Here is a 16,946-nt window from a genome sequence, read left to right on the forward strand (position 1 = left end):
CCAGCACTTGCTCTTGGGGGAAGCATTGAGCACAGCAATGTGGTGGGTGTTGGAAGCTCCCCCCCAGCACTGTGCTATCAGCCAGGAGACTCTGTTATTCATCATTAATGGTTGGACTTGATGATCTTAAAGGTCTTTTCCAACATAAATGATTCCAATTTCATTTCTGCATGAGTCAGCAGCACTTCTCCCTCCTCTCTTCTCCCTGCCACAAAACCTCTGGTCTTGCCTCAACTACCTCTACTGTGCTCTCTACAGCTCCCTAAAAGGAGGTTATACCCAGGTGGAGGTTGGTCTCTTCTCCCAAGGAACAAGTGATAGGACAAAAGGAAATGGCCTGAAGTTGCACCAGAGGAGGTTTAGATTGGATGTTAGGAAAAGTTTATTTACTTAGTGGAACAGGCTGCCCAGGGAGGTGGTGGAGTCACCATCCCTGGAGGTGTTCAAAAAACCCATGCAGACATGGCCCTTCAGGACATGGTTTAGTGGCCATGGTAGTGTTGGGCTGACAAGTTGGACTGCATCTCAGCAGTGTTTTCCAACCTTAATGACGTTATGGTTCTGTACTCACTCATGTTGAGGCAACACAAGGTCTAACACAAGCTACTTTCCCTCTCTCCCCAGCTCCTGGCCACGTGTGAAGAACTTGACGCAGAGCTGGCAGCCACTCTCAGGCACGTCTCAAGACCTGCAGCCACGGAACTGGACGAAGAGCTGGTCCTCTTCTGAGCGCCCAGTGGGCAGGGCAGGAGCCACTGAGGGCTGCAGAGGGGACAGACAAGGTACCACCTTTGCCAGCAGGGCTGCTCCCTTCCAATTCCTTAGTAAATAATTTATTACAAGCATAACCATGAAGCTCTCGTTACAATAAAGAGTCGGTTACAAATTCTCCGTTGGGACTGGCTTTGGGAATCGACCAACCGCTGCCTCACCTCCGAACGAAGCCTCTGCCCAGCGTCGCTCCCTGTCCTCTGCACCCTCTGCGGCCGCTGCCCGCGAGGGCAGGGGACAGGCAGCACCAGCTCGCGCAGGCAGGGAGCGGCTGCGGTCCCCCACCGTGTGCGTGGGGAGGAGGTGGGGGACGCCTGGCCGGGCTGCTGCCGCCGGCCCCCTGCCGCCTCCAGGGTTAGGCTGAGTCTGAGTACAACAGTGCTGGACCAGATGTGAGCATGGGGAATCACAGCATGAGAACAAGCTTTGTTTGTTTGTTTGTTTGTTTGTGTTTTCTGAGCAAGCTGAAGCTAATTCCACCGAGTTACCGAGTTCTTTGGGAGACTAAAAGGAAGATTAAAAACAATCTCCACTCTGCCACGTGGTTTCTACTGGGCTGGACTGGGACAGCTTCCCCCTTCCAACCCCTGTCCCCTCAGGTGGGCTCCTGCTGCGCAGTCACTTCTGACTTTACTGCCTGGCTCTCAGAAGTCCCTGAAGGATTGAGGAGGAGAATGGGCTCCGGCTCCAGTGGCTTGGCTTTGTCCTGAGTCTGGGTCAGAGGGTGGACCATGGACATGTGGACGTTAAGGTTATGAGCCTTCTCGAAGCGCTTCCCACACTGGTCGCAGGCGAACTCCAGCTCCGTCTCAGCTTTGTGTTTGGTCATGTGGTATTTGAGGGACGCCCGCTGCCGGCACTGGAACCCGCAGATCTCGCACCTGAAAGGCAAGGCAGGAGCTCAGCACCCAGCCTGAAGCCACCACCAGCTCTGTCACACACAACCACAGCCACAGCACTGCTTGCTCTCAGTGTCCCCTACAGCCACCTTTAGCTGCGACTGCCCATAGCATCTACAACCCCCAGCTATGTGATTCTCCTCCTCAGGCCTGCAGCTGAGCATTCAGCTACTCTAAAGAGCAACGTGAAGAGAAGGAGACAAGAAAGTATCACACCAAGGGGAAGCTCTAGAGCTGGATGAACACCTGAAGGGATTCAGGCAGCTACAAAGCCAGGGTTTGTATCCCAGAGTTTCTGTGTGAGGGCAGCGATGGTGAGAGCTCAGCGTGTCACTGTCCTGCTCTTAGCCACCAGTGGATGGCTAAGCACTGGTGAGCACTTACTGGAGGGGCTTTGCTCCTGAGTGCCGCATCTGGTGGACTGAGAGGTGTTTGCGTTGCTTGAAGGTCTGCCCACACTCATCACAGATGTAGTTCCGTACCTCTGCAGCAGGAAAATGGAGAGGCTCAGTGGTTCTGCTGGCCTGAGCACACGAAATACACACAGGCCTACTGCTGCGGTCAGAATTCCTCCTCCTGCCTCATGTCCTCCACAGTCAGAGGTTTAGAGCAGGGCAGACTGTTCTGCACCAGCCAGAGGGTCTTGCACAGCGAGCTGTTGGGTGTTTGCATGACCTGGACCCACCTGTGTGGATGAGTTTGACGTGGCGCTGCAGGTACCGGTCGATCATGAACACCTTGTTGCAGCCAGGGTGAGGACAAGGCCTCTCCCGCACCTCCTCATGATGCTCTTTGATGTGTTTCTGCAAAGAAAGAAAGGATAGAGCTTCTGACTGCTGGGATGAAAAACCTGCATCCTCCCCAAAAATGAGATGCCCATCTTGGCAGGATCATGCATCAGTTAATGTCTAGAGCACAAGTCTCATGAGGAGCAGCTAAGGGAACTGGGGTCATGCAGCCCAGAGAAAAGGAGGCTGAGGGGAGACCTGGCTCTACAAATCCCTGAAAGAAGGCTGGAGCCAGGTGGGGATCTGTCTCTTCTCCCAAGGAACAAGCAACAGGACAAGAGGAAAAGGCCTCAAGTTGCACCAGGGGAGGTTTAGGTTGGACATGAGGAACAATTTCTGCCCCTTGAGGGCTGTCAAAGCCTGGACCAGGCTGCCTGGGACAGGAGTGGAGTCCCCATCCCTAGAGGAGTTTCAAAGCCCTGTGGATATGGTGCCGGGGGACATGGTTTAATGATGACTTGGCAGTGCTGGATTCATGGTTGGACTTGATGGTCTTAAAGGTCTTTTCCAACCAAAATAATTCTATGATTTTATGAGTCTAGGAATTTTCACTGTGAAAAACCAGAGACATACACTCAAATCTACCCCAGCAGCAGGGGCTGTAACAGGACACAGCAGAGCTTGCTCTGAGGGCCACTGCCAAGCCAGCATCAGAATTCCAGAGCACAGGGAGCATGAGGAGCCAGAGCAGCTCCTGGGAGCACAGAACACCTTGAACTCTCCACAGTTTCTCTGCTCAAGCATCTCTCTGCCTGCTGCAGAGCAAGGAGGTGTCTTCCACCTGCCCAGGATCCTCTCCTTGTGGAAACAGCTCCACAACACTCAAAACTCCAGATCTGGAGTAGAAGTGACCCCCTCAACTCACCTTCATGCCATCTGCCCCTCTGTAGACAGCTGTGCAGCCCTGGTAAGGACACTTGTAAATGGTTGGCAGCTCCTCCCTGCAAAGCAGAGGCCACGTCAGCCGGCATGCCAGGGCGGGGGCTGCCTGGCCGCCCCCAGCTCCTCCTTACCTTTCACACTTGATTTTTTTTTTCCAGCCTGGCTTTGGCCCTGGCTTCTTCCTTATTTTGGGCTCTTCTGCCTTCTTGGCTTTTTTGCCATCACTTTTCTTGCTAGAAACCCTCCAAGAAGGAACAAGGACAGTGGTTTCATACTTGGTCTTGGCTGTTTTTGTCCTCCTACCTAAATGATCCCCGAGTGTTGATGGCTTAGCCCAACCCTGGATCTAGCAAGGCATGCATCAAGCATGTGACTCATGCTCAGGGAGTTGGTGCCAGGCCTGAGGAGGAGGGATGTGGCCCAGCTTCAACCCAAGGGGGAGCTTGGGGAACACCCTGACCTCCAGGAGGAGACAGGAAAGGAACCAAGGCCCTAAAGGACAACTATCTACCCCCAGCAAGCCTCTTACTTCTTTTCGGGGTAAGGCTCGAAGGAGTCATCTGAAGATTGCACATTTCTCTTCTCGTTTTCATCATCACTCAGGAAGTCCCTGAGAGAGAGAAGATGTGTGTTACCAACCCATCACCAGCATGTTTTCCATCCTCCCAGCATATCCATCTGCACCCCCGGCACAGGAGCCTCAGCAGCTGAGGCTCCATGTGTTCTCCTCCCCCATAATCACCCTGAGCAAACACAGCAAAGAGCAAAATTTGGTCTTTTTTGGGACTAGATCTCTGCAAGAATCATCAAACCACTGTCAGAAGAACAAAAACCAGCTCAGAAAAGATCAGACATTACTGAAGGAAGCTGCTGATACTTTCCACACTGGGAAAAGCCATTTTGTAGAGCAAGGATGTGACAGAATTGTCTGATGCAGGTTAATGAAGCTGTAGGTTATTCTGTGTACTCCCCACACGCAGCAGCCACAGAGCTTTAGGGTTTATTTTGACTCCTGAGCTGCACAAGAAGCAACTAATTCCAAAGCCAGGGAAGAGGCAATGAACTGTTGTGGCCCTTTTAAGGTGACAGAGGTAGCTGACACCACAGTAAATCTGTGCTTGCTGTGGTACTGGACTCGCTGATCAGTTGCTTACAAGCCCCGCTTTAAATACTGACACTTGAAGGGTTTAGCCCAGTCCTAACTTGTGATTTGGCAAAGTCAGATGATGATTGTTTGCCAAATCTGATCATTTTAAGTTGTGATCAAATCAAAGTCCTCCCTGATCATGAACTCTAAGGTGCCATGTGCCTCCTGCTCTCCCCATGAGCCATGGAGGTGATTTCTCTGAGAGCACTCCTGCACCAACAGCTCTTCCAGAGCCCTAGCGTGAAGCAGCTACCATGAGAATTGCTCCCAGGAGCAGGACTTCTGGACAACCCACCCAGTGTAGGGGCAGCAGCTCCATCACCCCCCAGACCCGTCAAGCCTCCATTCCCACCTCCCCAGAGCAGAGAGGGGGACAAAACAGGACCAGGTTTGCTGGAAGCAGGCAACAAGCGTGGTGAGCACACACATGTGCAAACACACACGACGTGCACAGCTCCCCCACAGCACAGGCAGTGAGGAGGAGAGGAGCTCTGCATGAGCTCCAGGGCAGGGCCTCGAGGGCCAGGTGACTCATGGAAATAAGAGCTCCCTGAGGTGGGTCATTCATACTGGCAAAGACATTTAGGCTGTTTGAAACCCACTCTTCTCTCACCCCTCAGAAAGGTCACTGAACTCGTCTTTTACCCGCTCATGCGCCGTTGCAGAAGGGAGCTGCTTCCCACTCAACTGGCCTAGGGAAGGAAGGAGAACACGCTGTGTTACAAGGAAAAGCAGTGCAAGGAAGCCAGCAGAGACAGCTGCTGAGGAGCCAGCCACTCCGGGGTCCTTCACGCTGCGGGAAGATGTGTGCTCCGCAACAAAGGAATTGTCGCTTAAACCAGACTCAGCCTGGGGGCCTTGCAGACCCTGTGCCCAGGGACAGAGAGACCTCCTCTTTCCTCCCTGACCCTGCTCCTTCCAGCTGCCATTCCTCTGTCCAACAATGGACATCTGCTGTGAGCTACATACAGCCCAACCCCTGTAACTCAAAACTGGTGTTAAATAGCTCATCCAGCAGCGACATTTGGAAGAGTTCAGCAGCCAGCCCTGCTTATCTTGGCCCACCAGAAGCCTGCTGGTATCTCTCCTTGGTGGACAAGAAAGGGCTGGGGGTGTTGGGCATTGCCTGCAGCCGCAGCTGGGTGGGAGAACCCTGCTTCCCAAAGTACAGATGGGGTTTGGATTAAGCAGGAAGAAACATCTGACAAATGTGGTGCTGGAGAACCTGAGGTCCCTCTGCAGGCATGAGGAGAGAGGCTGTGTGTGACAGAAAACTCAGCTGTGAGGCTGTCGGAGCCCTGAAGCAGGCTGCCCAGAGAGGTTGTGGAGCCTCCTTCTCTGGAGAGGTTCTAAACCCACCTGAACACTGTGATCCTGAGCACCCTATTGTGGGTGACCCTGCTTTAGCAGGGAGGGTGGACTAGATGATCTCCAGAGGTCCTTTCCAGCTCCCACCAAGCTGGGATTCTGTGATGTGGTTGGCCAAAGGCCCATGCTCTCCCTTCCCTTTGAAAGGATTCTCCACTTGCTCCCCAGCCCCGCCATCACTGCCCAGACCAGCTCCCCAGCTCTTCACCCTTCCCCAAAAGCCTGGAGAAGACCAGAAGGCAAATCCTTTACCTGCAGCACTGCTCAGCGGTGACTCGGGCTGTGACAGAACCTTCTCCTGTAAGGCAGCAATGCTCTCCAGTTGCAAGTGAGATGAATCCCTGTCCTGTGGTGGCGGTGGCTCGTCCTCTGCCTCAGCTGGCACCGAGGCTGCCCCTTTGTTTGCGGGCTGCTGGCAAGGAGGGGTCCTGCCCGGAGCGTGCTGGGGTTTGGGAGTGGGAACGGCCTGGTCATCGTCCGCCCCGTTGTCCGTCAGGCGCCGCGCCGCGCCCTGCTCCCGCTTGCCCGCCAAGGCGGTGTCCAGCAGCAGGCTGCTGCAGTCTGAGTCCGTGTCCATGACGTAGTCGTGGCCCTGGGCGCAGCCCCAGACGGCGCGGATGATGCCGCAGTACTCGGAGGAGAGGACGCTCTGCAGGCTGGGCACCAATGGGCAGCTGCCGGCGTGGGCGTGCGTCCACGTCACCAGGCTGTGCAGGCACTGAGGGCTCGAGGTGATCAGGTCCACTGGCAGAGGGGGGCAGGAAAGGAAGTCAGGCCACTGGGACGGGCCAGGGCACTGCTTGACACGGGGAGGGACCTGCTCCCCACCTGGGGTGGGGACAAGGAGGGACATGCTTCTGTGCTGAACTGGGGACAAGGAGGGACATGCTCCCCACCTGGGATGGGGACAAGGAAAGGAGAGACCTACTCCTGCACTGGGGATCCACTCCCCAGCCAGGAAGGGACTTGAGCATCAGAGAGCAGGTGGGAGCCACCTCAAAGCCGCTGCACCCGGATGGACTGGGGCAGGGGCAGTCCCCATCACCTGTCAGTGTAATTCATTTTACAGATGAAAGCGGGGTTTTAGCTGAAAATCTGGTTCTGATTGTCCCCCAGTGCCTGATGGTGGCTGGGACAGGCCTGGCACTCACCCAGGCAGGAGGCATCTCCTTCGGCGCATGGTTGGGCTGGCGCTGCGTCGCTCCTGCAAGGACAGAATAGCTCAGGGCAGTCTTGGGGGTTACAGAGACCACAAACCAAAGCATGGAATCAGACAACTGTGTTTGGTTGGAAGAGACCTTTATGATCATCAAGTCCAACTGTAAACCCAGCACTGCCAGCTCACCACTAAACCATGCCCTCAACATCCCCATGGCTTTGAAAGCCCTCCAGGGATGGGGACTCCATCACTGCCCTGGGCAGCCTGGTGCAGGCTTTGACAGCCCTCAATGTGAAGAAAGTTTTTCTCATGCCCAACCTCAATCTCCCCTGGGGCAACTTGAGGCCATATCCTCTGGTCTTATTGCTTGTTCCTTGGCAGAAGAAACTGACACCACCTGGTTCCAACCTCCTTTCAGGGAGTTGTAGAGAGCCAGGTTTCCCCTCAGCCTCCTTTTCTCTGGGCTGCATGACCCCAGTTCCCTCAGCTGCTCCTCACAAGACTTGTGCTCTAGACCCTTCACCAGCTTTGCTGCCCTTCTCTGGACCTGCTCCAGCACCTCAATGCCCTCCTTGGAGAGAGTGGCACCAAACTGGACACAGGACCACCTAGCAAGCCCTGGGAAGAAGGAATCCTCACGTACTTTCCTTTCGACTTCAGGTGTCCGGTGGGGGAGGCGTTGACCCTCTGGATGAAGGTCCTGAGGACGCTGCGGCACTTGTAGAACTGGGCGTGGCACTTCTTGCAGACGAACTGGGGCAGGGCCGGGTCCTGCCGCACCGCCACGCCCACCAGCCGCTGGAAGTCGGCGAAGAAGACCTGATCCACGCGCCGCTGCTTCTCCGAGGTCTCCCCCATCACCGGCACCTTCCCGAAGGCATTGCGCAGGCTCCGGGAGGAGAACTTGCCGTGGCAGAGGCGGCAGTAGCCGGTGCTCAGCGCCCTGCCGATCCCTGCGGGAGAAGGGTGGAACGCAGCCGCTCAGGGCCTGCCACAGATGGCACCGGAGATGTTCCCTCGACACAAGCTGCCCCTGAAGCCCCCTGGCTTTGCCCAGAAAAGCCAGGCAGGAAGATGGGGACCCTCTCTGTCAACCCCTCTTGCAGATCTACAAGTGGCTGACCTCAAACTCAACCTTTCTGGCCCCCAAACTGAGCCTTTCTGCCACACTGCCCCAGCAGAGGAACTCATGAGATTGCTCATGCACATGAGTGCTTCTGCCAACACCTTCCACCATCCCTCGGCTCAGGTAGTTCTTCTCCCTTCCCTCTGGCACGTCTACAGCTACTTCTTGTGTCCCTCAGCCACCCCAGCTCCTTCAGCCCCTTTGATACCCTATTTCTCAGCATCCATGGTGATCCCCTGTAGTGGGACAGGTTGCTGGGGACATAGACAGGCCAAGCATGGATCCACGGAGTGGGATGCAACACATCTCTCCTGCTCCCGGGCTACCAACCACGCACTCTCTTGCCCCGTGGTCACCCCCATTCCCCTGCTGGACCATGATTTTCCCTTTCTAGGGAAAACTCCCCTCTCTGCAGCCCTTTCCCAGCCATGTTTACCTGCCAAGGATGGGAAGGGAGAGGGTCCTGCCTGCAACCCCCAACCATCACCAAGATGGCACACACACTCATCAGAGTGATTTGGGGGCCTGTTGGACACTGGTGGGGACAGAGGCAAGAGAGGTGACACGTGGGGTGAGCATCTGGGGGAGCTGGCAGGCACGGTGGGTGCCAGCCCAGGTGCCAGCCCTAGGGGAATGTTGCCACCGTGTGGATCTTTTGCCATTGTCAGTTTGCCTTTGGACACCCAGCACTGAACCGCTGGATGACTGACCTTTATCTCTGCCGTCAGGGCAGCGCCCGGTTACCTCCAAACTGGGGCCAAGCACCGGCAGAGCACCGGAGGACGAGACCCCTCCTCGCCTCGCCGTTTAGTGGCACCGGCAGCTTCAGCTCTTCGGAGGTGAAGCCCGTCCACACAACCTGGGCAATCCGTGCCGTGGAACCGGACTGCTTGACTGCTCTAGTGTCTGCCGCCAGTTCGGAGCCCCGGGAACCAGAGCAGAGGGGCTCGGCCGTGCCAAGAGCCCAGCCGCTGCCCATCAGGTAGGTGCCTGAGCAGCAGGAAGTCGTGTCCGTGCCGTGCAACCAGCACCCACCCTCCCGTCCTCCGCTGCAGCGGCTCCGCTTCCCCGGCAGAAGCGGCCGCCGAGGGCTGCCGGACTCTCGCGCCGGGGCCGGGCCGCGACCACCCTCCCTCCTCGCACCGAGACTTCCCGGGACCGGCCCGGCCCGAGACCCCACTCCGCTCCCGCACCGGGGCTTCTCGGTACCGACTCCGGCCTCGCCATCCACTTCCCGCACGGATCTCACCTGCCTCTGGGGCCGATCCGAGCGCGGGGGGCCGTGTCCAGGCAGCGGCGGCAGCGGCCGGGGCCCACCCCGCGGGAGGCTCGGGCTGGGCCGCCGCCGCCTCGTTGCCACGGGGGGCCGTAGCGAGCCGCCTCCGGGGCTCGGTCGCCGCCGCCGCCGCCGCTCCGGGGCCGCCCGCGGCCGCCAGGAACCGGCCGCGCCGATCGCGCTTCATCGCCGCCGCCGCGGGCCCGGCCCGGCGCGCCTCGCCCCGAGGAAGCGCCCCCTGCCGGCCTGGAGGGCCCCGCCGCCGGTCCATCCCTCGGCGCGCTCTCCCCCGGAAACGCGGTTTCCGTCGTGTCGTTCCGGGACGGGTTGGGGCGGGGGGCGGCGGCCGCCATGGCCGCGGCGAGCGGCGGCGGTGATGGGCCCCAGGGCCCCGGGGCGGGCAGGGCCCTGCAGACCGCCATGAGGGCGGCGAGCGGAGCCCTGGAGATGGACAGCGCCGGGCGGCAGCGGGTGAGCGGGGCGGGAGCGGGACGTGACCCCCGGGGCTCAGTTCTGCGACCCCGGGCCCGGCATCACCTTGGGTCCCCTCCCAGCCCTGAGGCATCACCGAGACCATAGGGGGCGTCCCCACGGCGGGCAGGCTACGGAGCCTGGGTGTCCCCAGGCCAGCGCCCACCCCACCCTGAGCCTCGACACCCCCTGGAAGGGCCCGATCCTGTCCCCCTCGGCAGGGCCCAGGGAGCGGCGGGGGCGTCCCCCACAGTGGGCTGTGGCCGCCGCTGGACACCCGCCATGGTTGGGGCTGCCCAGAGGGGTTGTGGCTCAGCCCTCATCTCTGGCAGGAGGCTTACGTGGAGTACCTGAAGAGCATCGCCTTCATCGCCCAGGCCCTGCAGGATGAGGCAGCAGCGACAGGGACAGGTAGGGCAGGACCCCCCAGCCTCCCATGCCCGGTCCCAGTGCCATAGTGAGCTGGGGCTAACGTGAGAACCTATCCCACTTCCCCTCCCCACAGACAGCAGCGAGGGGGTCACCCCTGACACACCGAAGATGCTGAAGCTCGCAGAGCAGTGCCTGGAGAGAGTCAAATCCATCGCAGCGGCACTAGGTCAGCAGAGGGGGTTGTGCAGTCCTGCTGTGGGGAGCTGGAACCCTAACCCAGAGAGCAGGCTGGTGGCATGTGGGGAGCAGCTGACCTGTCCTTCCCTCCCCACAGGGAAAGCCCAGGCAAAACCGGCTGTGCCGGAGCGGAGCGGGGGCCCTGCTCCCCTTGCCAGGCACCGCCGCGTCTTCTCGGACGAGGGGGGGAAGCTCTCTCCCTTCCTGCCCCCGGAGATCTTCCAGAAGCTGCAGATCGCCGAGGCGCAGAGCGCACGGAAGTACGTGCCCTGGGGCTGCTGGGGTCTGCCCCACGCCCGCCTGGGGAGGCCGTGAGGCCGGGCCAGGCCATCCCCAGGCTCCTGCTCTGCTGGGGTCCCAGGGAGGAGCCCCAGGGTCATGTCGGTGGTGCTGAGGGCTCGCTCTCAGCAGGGAACTGACACCGCTGGAGGAGGCCTCTCTGCAGAACCAGAAGCTGAAGGCTGCCTACGAGGCACGGGTGGCACGGCTGAACCCCAGCCAGGCCCTGCAGAAGACTTCCCTGGCAAGTGGGGAGCCCTGGCGGCTTGATGGGAGAGGGTCCCTGTGGTGCCTGGGGAACAGCCTGCTCCATGCCTACCACACATGGGCTTTGAGCAGGTGTCCCCAACCTGTCTCCTGCTTCACAGACGCTGTCACTGCAGCGGCAGATGATGGAGAACCTGGTGATCGCCAAGGCCCGGGAGGAGACTGTATCCTTGCCTGAGTGGGAGAGCGCTGGGTGCTGACTCATCCAGTTATGGGGATGGAGGTGGGAGAAGGGCTGACCCTGCTCCCCAGGCTGCTGGCACTGTGGCAGGGCGGTGGGTGAGCACTGGGTGCCACAGTGGTTCTGGAGCCTTGACTTTGCTGTGACCCAGCTGCAGAGGAAGATGGAGGAGCGGCGGCTGCGGCTGCAGGATGCTGCCAACAGGTAAGGAGATGCCACTGTGGGGACCCTAAGGACACATGGCCACCCTGTCAGGGTTCTCACCCCAGACTGGTGCCTCTCCAGGAGGTTCTCCAGCAGTGTGGTACTCACCCCTGAGGAGCAGGAGCAGAGGGCCCTCTATGCTGCCATCCTTGAGTATGAGCAGGACCATGTGAGTACATGCCAGAGGCCATGGATAGCACAGGGACAGGTCTGTGCTGTAGGTTCAGGATGGGTGCTGTGCTTGGGTGCTGTGGGGCAAGAGGCCTTAACACCTTAGGTGCTGCTGGGGCAGGATACTGTGCCATCTCCAGACACCACAGGGGCAGGGTGCCATGCTATGAAACAGCATGCCATGGTGTCCCCAGGCACTGTGAGGGCAAGATGCTGTGCCATGGGGCAGGACACCATGTCATGGGGCAAGAGGCCATGCCCATGGGTCAGGATGCTGTGCCATCCTCACTGACCAGCTGTGCTCCCTAGGACTGGCCAAGGCAGTGGAAGGCCAAGCTGAAGCATAGCCCTGCAGACCTCTCCGTGGTGTCAGGGCTCTTCTCCTGCCTCCTCAGGTACCACCGGGGTGGGGAAAGACCTTGTGGGAGCTGGGGGCCGTGGCCACTTGCTGGTGTCCCCTGTCCAACCCTCTCCCCCCTGCCCACCATATCCTTCCATTCCAGCTTCCCTGAGCACCCCATCACCCAGCTCCTGCGGCAGCTCCAGTGCTCGGTGTATGCCCGGCTGTACCCGGCCGTCAGCCGGGGCACCCCTGAGGCCACCCCTGCCTCCCCCACCGGCCTCTCCTTCCTCTCGCTGGATGCGGGGGGCTCACTGCCCACTGAGCCGGGGGGGCGCCGGCTCCGGGCCTCCCGCAGCCTCCACTGCATGTTCTCAGTGCCCGAGCACGGCCCCGCTGCGCTGCGGCACAGCCTCTCCAGCACACCCCTCGCTGGCGCCGGCCCTAGCACTCCAAAAGCGGAGGGCAGCTGCCCAGCACCGGTGGTGGCCTCCCAGACGCCCCGGGAAAGCTCCTTTGAGGACCTGGAGCGATTCCTGGCATCGCCCGAGGGCTGGGCTCCTGGAGAGCCTGCGCCCGGCCCCGGGCAGGAGACGGCATTGCCGGAGCTGCTGAAGGGCGTCGTGAGGGACATCCACAATGCCATCGGTGAGGGACAGCCACCAGCACTGGGCAGCCCACAGGGACCGGGCAAGGGGTATCCCCATCCTTTGGGCCCTCAGGAGTTAGAGGAGACCCCCTGCTCCCTGAGGGCTGACTCTGGGAGCAGGATGGGGAGGATTTGGGTTCTCACGAGCACGCTGCGTAACTCCTCCCTTCCCAGACAGGCTGCTGGCCCTGACGCTGCTGGCCTTTGAGGGGCTCAACACTGCTGCGGGCAAGGACCAGTGCCTGGCCTGCCTGGAGGAGGCCTTCTTTCCCCCACTGTGGGCCCCACTGCTGGCCCTCTACAGGTACCAGGGATGGGATGGGACCCTCTCAGCTCCCCTGGACCCATTCCCCAGCCACCCATCACCTCTCTGCCCGCAGGAGCGTGCAGCGGCCCCGCGAAGCGGCCCTGGCTCGGAGCATGGAGCGGCACCGGCAGGCTGGGCCGGCCGACATGGGGCTGTCCCTGCGCCTCTTCCCCAGTGCCCCTGGCAGCCCTGCCTACGGCTCAGCCGTGCAGGACCTGCGCCTCATCCCGCTGGAGACCTGCCCCCGCAAGAAGCTCGACTGCATTGGTGTGGGGCTGGGGAAGGGGTCGGGGGCCTGGGATAGGCTGGGGGAGCTCCCATGGGGGCGGTGGGGTGACCCTGGGTGCCCGCTTTGTGCCCTAGTGCGAGCCTTGCGTGGCATCTGCGAGTGTGCTGAGGAGTACTGCGGCAGCCGGGACAGCCGGGCCCCTGCCTCCGCTGCCATGTGAGTGTGGGGAGCGTGAGGGGCAGCCGGCCCTGCTGCTGGGGAACGGGTGGGGATGGAGTGGCAGGAACAGGGGTTCCATTTGCTGGTGAGGTTGAGGCTGCTGGTCCCCATTACTGGTGGGGTTGTGGGGCTGGAGTTTCCTGTTGCTGGTGGAGCTGAGGGTCACCATTAGCAGCACAGCTGGTGGTTCCTGTGGCTGGTGTGGTGGGGGAGATGGGGGTTGCATTTCCTGGTGGGGCTGATGGTCACCATTGGTGGTGTGGTTGTCGATTTCATGATGGTGTGGTGGTGGGATTGAGGTTACCATTGCTGGTGTGGTGGTGGGACTGGTGGTTCCTGTTGCTGGTGGGGTTGATGGTTGCCATTGCCAGCACGGCTGGTGGTTCCCATTGTTAGTAGGGTGGTGGGGCTGGTGGTTCCTGTTGCTGGCAAGGCATTGGGGTTGATGGTTGCTGACAGTTGCTGTTGGTGGCAGTGGGGCGGACGACTTGCTGCCCATCCTGTCCTACGTGGTGCTGCAGACAGGGCTGCCCCAGCTGCTGTCCGAATGTGCTGCCCTGGAGGAGTTCATCCATGAGGGGTAGGCCCCAGGGGATCTATGTGGGCACCCATGGGTGAGGGGCACTGTCACTCCTCCCAGAACACGGCTGGGGAAGGAATAAGGGTGGGAGCAGGGCTCCTGTGGGCGCAGGATGGCCATGATGGTATCCTGGCAGTGGTGGCATGGTGAGCGGAGTGATACAGTGGCCAAGGCGGTGTCCTGGCCATGACATCATGATGCTGGTATCCTGGCCATGGTGGTGACCCAGCCACGATGTTGGTGTGCGGCAGGTACCTGATTGGGGAGGAGGGGTACTGCCTGACGTCCCTGCAGAGCGCCCTGTCCTACGTGGAGTCCCTGCAGTGAGGAGGTGCCTGCGGGGGACCCTCCTGACACTCATAGCCAGGTGCTGCCCCGGGCCCGGGCGTCCCGGTGGGGCAGGCCCTTCCCGGGGGTGGCCCCGGGGTCGGGCCCAGGGACCTCTTCTGCCCCGCATGGCCGCTACTTCCCCCGTCCTCTGGGGGGCACTGTGGGCGCAGTCGTGGCCCCGCCCCTTTCGGTGATGGCAGCGCGGTGGGCGTGGCGAGGGAAGCGGAAGCCAAGCGCGGGGCCGGCAGGTGGGGGACGGTGAACGGGAGCCGGGACAGGGCAGCAGGGGAGGGGGACACCGCGGGCAGCCAGTCCTGGGCGGGGGAGGACGACAAAGGGAACCGGGCCGGGAAGAGCGCGAAGGAAGGGGAACAAAGAGGAACCGGGCCCGAAATAGGGAGTACGACCAGGGAAAACCGGGCCCAGGAGAGCATGACGGGGGTGGGATACCAGGGAAAACCGGGCCCGAGAGGGCGGGGACAGGAGAGGGACACGGGGCCGGGGCCGGGCCCGGGGGAAGCATGGCGGAGTGGGGGACCGGCGTAACGGAGGTGCGGGAACAGTATGACTGTGGGGAAGCGGGGCAAGGGAACAGAGGAACGGGGGAAACCGAGGGAGCATGGGTGGGGTGGGGGAGAGGGACGGCGTCGGTCGGGGTATGACGGATGATCGCGGTGGACCGGACTGGGAGGGGAGCTGGGCCCCGGGGACGGACTGGGGGGTGGGGGGGGTGGAACTGGGCCCGGGAAAACATGGCGGGGGGGGACAACCTAGAGAAACGGGTGGAGAAACACGGGAGTGGGAGAACCGGGCCCAGAAAGGCTGCGAGGGTCCCGCTCTTGGGTGCTGGGGCCCTGGTGAGGCACAGGGGATGGGGGTCTGCATGCCAGGGTCTGAGGAGGTGTTGGGGCAGGATGCTGATGTTGCTGCCCCCCAGGATGTGTGCGGGCTCGGCCCTTCAGCAGGAGTACAGGCAGGAGTACCAGCGCTGCCTGGAGCAGGACTTCCATCGAGGCCATGCTGGGACCAGCTCCCACCCCTCCCTGAGCGAGCAGTTGCGGCAGCGGCTGCAGCAGGAGCCAGCAGTGCTGGGGGCCCTGCAGGAGGATGGTCCCACCCTGGTGGCCCATGGGCTGCAGGGCCACCCAGACCCCGAGTTAGCACTGCAGGGCCTGGCTGCAGCCTTCCAGCTGCTGGAAAGGGCAGCTGTCAACCTCTACCTCTTCCCCTGGCGCAAGGAGTTCAGCACCATCCAGGTGAGGGGACACTGGTGGGGGACAGTGAGGTTGGGGTCAGGGTGGCCCTGGATATGAGTTTGCATCATGCACTCACAGCCCAGACCCAACCCTGCCCTGGGGCTGATCCCCAGCATTGTGGGCAGCAGGTGGAGGGAGCAGCTTCGATTCATCTGCTCTGCTGAGATCCCAGCTGCTGTGTTGGGTCCAGCTCTGGGGTCTTCACAGGAGACATGGACCCATCCCTTTCAATCCCAACCCTTCCCTAATTCCACGTCCCCTTACCCCTTGCAGACCTTCTCTGGTGCCTACGTGCACTCCCTGCGCCCAGCGCTGCCGGAGGCCGACCTGCTACGGAGCTTCGGCCGGCTGGGCTATGACCGCTGTGACCAGCACCGCCTGACCGTCCGCCGGCCTCTCCCGGGGCCCGACCTGCTCGCTGCCGCCTGTGGCTTCCTGGCTTGTCGGCTGGAGTGTGAGATCCTGGCAGAGGTGGTGGCACAGCTGCGGCCACGCCGGCCCCGTGCCAGCGAGCTGCTGGAGGCACGCCGGCTGGCTGGGGACGTGGAGGCCTGCGTGGAGATGCTGCAGCGGATGGGGACACAGCCAGAGGCAGGAGCTGACTGCGATGATGACAGCGTGGATCTCTACCAGGAGATGCCAGCTGGGCCAGATGACATTGGGGGAGAGGATGCAGCACTGTGGAGGGACCCTGGGGGCTGGGACCAGTGTGAGTGCAGGCAGGAGCTGGTGCCCTCCACGAACAACCCCAAACTGGACTCCACTTCTCATTTCTTCCTGGAGCAAGAGCTTGGGGGAGCCAACAGAAGCTCCCAAATGCTGGGAGAAGCCCCGGCTTCACCTACTGCTATCCCCCAGGAAGCCCCTGAGCTACCCTGCTATCAGCTGCACTCTTGCCTCCGTCGGGGCACGCTGCCCTCCTACTGCTGCACCACCTGCCAGCAGCTCCACGCCGGCACCTGTGCAGCCGGGCTCGTGTGCCGCAGCCAGCACCACGGGCAGGAGCTGCGCAGCGAGCGGCAGCAGCGGCTCTGGCTGCGGCGCACCGAGGTGGACATGCTGCTGGCCGACAGCTCTGGACCCTGGTCCTAGCACGGGTGGCTGGAAGGGGATGGGAACGGCTACCAAGCAACCTGAGGGACACCCAGCTCAGTCCAGCCCCAGTGATCCCGCTGTAACAGCTTGGTGCATCTCAGTAAAGCATGGCTGCCTCCTTGGCCTGGTCTCATCCTGCCCTGGTGAAGGGTGTTTGGGGGGGAGGAAAGGAGTTGGGGCAGAGTGTGATCCAGGAAGGGGTCATGGCTGTAGTGCCAGCTCCTGCCCTGTCATCCTGTGGGAGCAGCTCTGGCTCCCAGGACAGTGGGGCTGGACCCGGTTTTAGAAAGGCAAAGCCTGGGGGGTGTCCTAGTTTCAGGAGTGTCTTCATCCCTGAGACTTC

At 61.1% G+C, this 16,946-nt stretch overlaps 4 protein-coding genes across 7 annotated transcripts in view; 3 read left to right on the forward strand and 1 right to left on the reverse strand.

Annotated features, from left to right (window-relative positions):
* The window catches only part of FANCA (FA complementation group A), a 43,470-nt gene extending 42,584 nt beyond the window's left edge, over positions 1 to 886 (forward strand). For both annotated transcript variants that reach the window (XM_068150745.1, XM_068150747.1), the window contains exon 43: positions 625 to 886. In XM_068150745.1, coding sequence (XP_068006846.1) covers positions 625 to 729 — 105 coding nt within the window. In that variant the 3' untranslated portion in view covers positions 730 to 886. The remainder of the gene's footprint in view (positions 1 to 624) is intronic.
* ZNF276 (zinc finger protein 276) lies at positions 822 to 9,603 on the reverse strand. Its single transcript, XM_068150752.1, has 11 exons — positions 9,390 to 9,603; positions 7,658 to 7,967; positions 7,007 to 7,059; positions 6,108 to 6,599; positions 5,101 to 5,179; positions 3,870 to 3,950; positions 3,472 to 3,582; positions 3,324 to 3,399; positions 2,356 to 2,473; positions 2,055 to 2,154; positions 822 to 1,652 (listed from the first exon to the last, which is right to left on the reverse strand). Exons 1-11 carry the CDS (start codon positions 9,601 to 9,603, stop codon positions 1,367 to 1,369), a joined length of 1,920 nt encoding a protein of 639 aa, XP_068006853.1. The 3' UTR covers positions 822 to 1,366.
* Positions 9,604 to 9,747: 144 nt separating this feature from the next.
* On the forward strand, positions 9,748 to 15,268 carry VPS9D1 (VPS9 domain containing 1). 3 transcript variants are annotated; one of them, XM_068150749.1, is made up of 16 exons: positions 9,748 to 9,887; positions 10,220 to 10,298; positions 10,393 to 10,485; positions 10,594 to 10,756; positions 10,905 to 11,019; positions 11,144 to 11,206; positions 11,375 to 11,427; positions 11,509 to 11,596; positions 11,908 to 11,993; positions 12,102 to 12,586; positions 12,762 to 12,891; positions 12,968 to 13,161; positions 13,258 to 13,339; positions 13,818 to 13,922; positions 14,174 to 14,289; positions 15,190 to 15,268. In XM_068150749.1, the coding sequence occupies exons 1-15, from the start codon at positions 9,768 to 9,770 to the stop codon at positions 14,247 to 14,249; spliced, it is 1,932 nt and encodes a 643-aa protein (XP_068006850.1). In that variant the 5' UTR covers positions 9,748 to 9,767; the 3' UTR covers positions 14,250 to 14,289; positions 15,190 to 15,268. The 3 variants fall into 3 exon arrangements, with proteins under 3 accessions (XP_068006850.1, XP_068006851.1, XP_068006852.1); XM_068150750.1 differs by having other exon boundaries at positions 10,908 to 11,019; XM_068150751.1 differs by lacking the exons at positions 14,174 to 14,289; positions 15,190 to 15,268 and having other exon boundaries at positions 13,818 to 14,165.
* On the forward strand, positions 14,989 to 16,726 carry SPATA2L (spermatogenesis associated 2 like). Its single transcript, XM_068150754.1, has 2 exons — positions 14,989 to 15,508; positions 15,782 to 16,726. Exons 1-2 carry the CDS (start codon positions 15,005 to 15,007, stop codon positions 16,598 to 16,600), a joined length of 1,323 nt encoding a protein of 440 aa, XP_068006855.1. The 5' UTR covers positions 14,989 to 15,004; the 3' UTR covers positions 16,601 to 16,726.
* Positions 16,727 to 16,946: the final 220 nt, after the last annotated feature.

This window comes from Melanerpes formicivorus, unplaced genomic scaffold, assembly GCF_026170545.1.
Source record: "Melanerpes formicivorus ecotype bairdi unplaced genomic scaffold, bMelFor1.0.p_v2 SCAF_20, whole genome shotgun sequence".
NCBI lineage: Eukaryota > Metazoa > Chordata > Aves > Piciformes > Picidae > Melanerpes > Melanerpes formicivorus.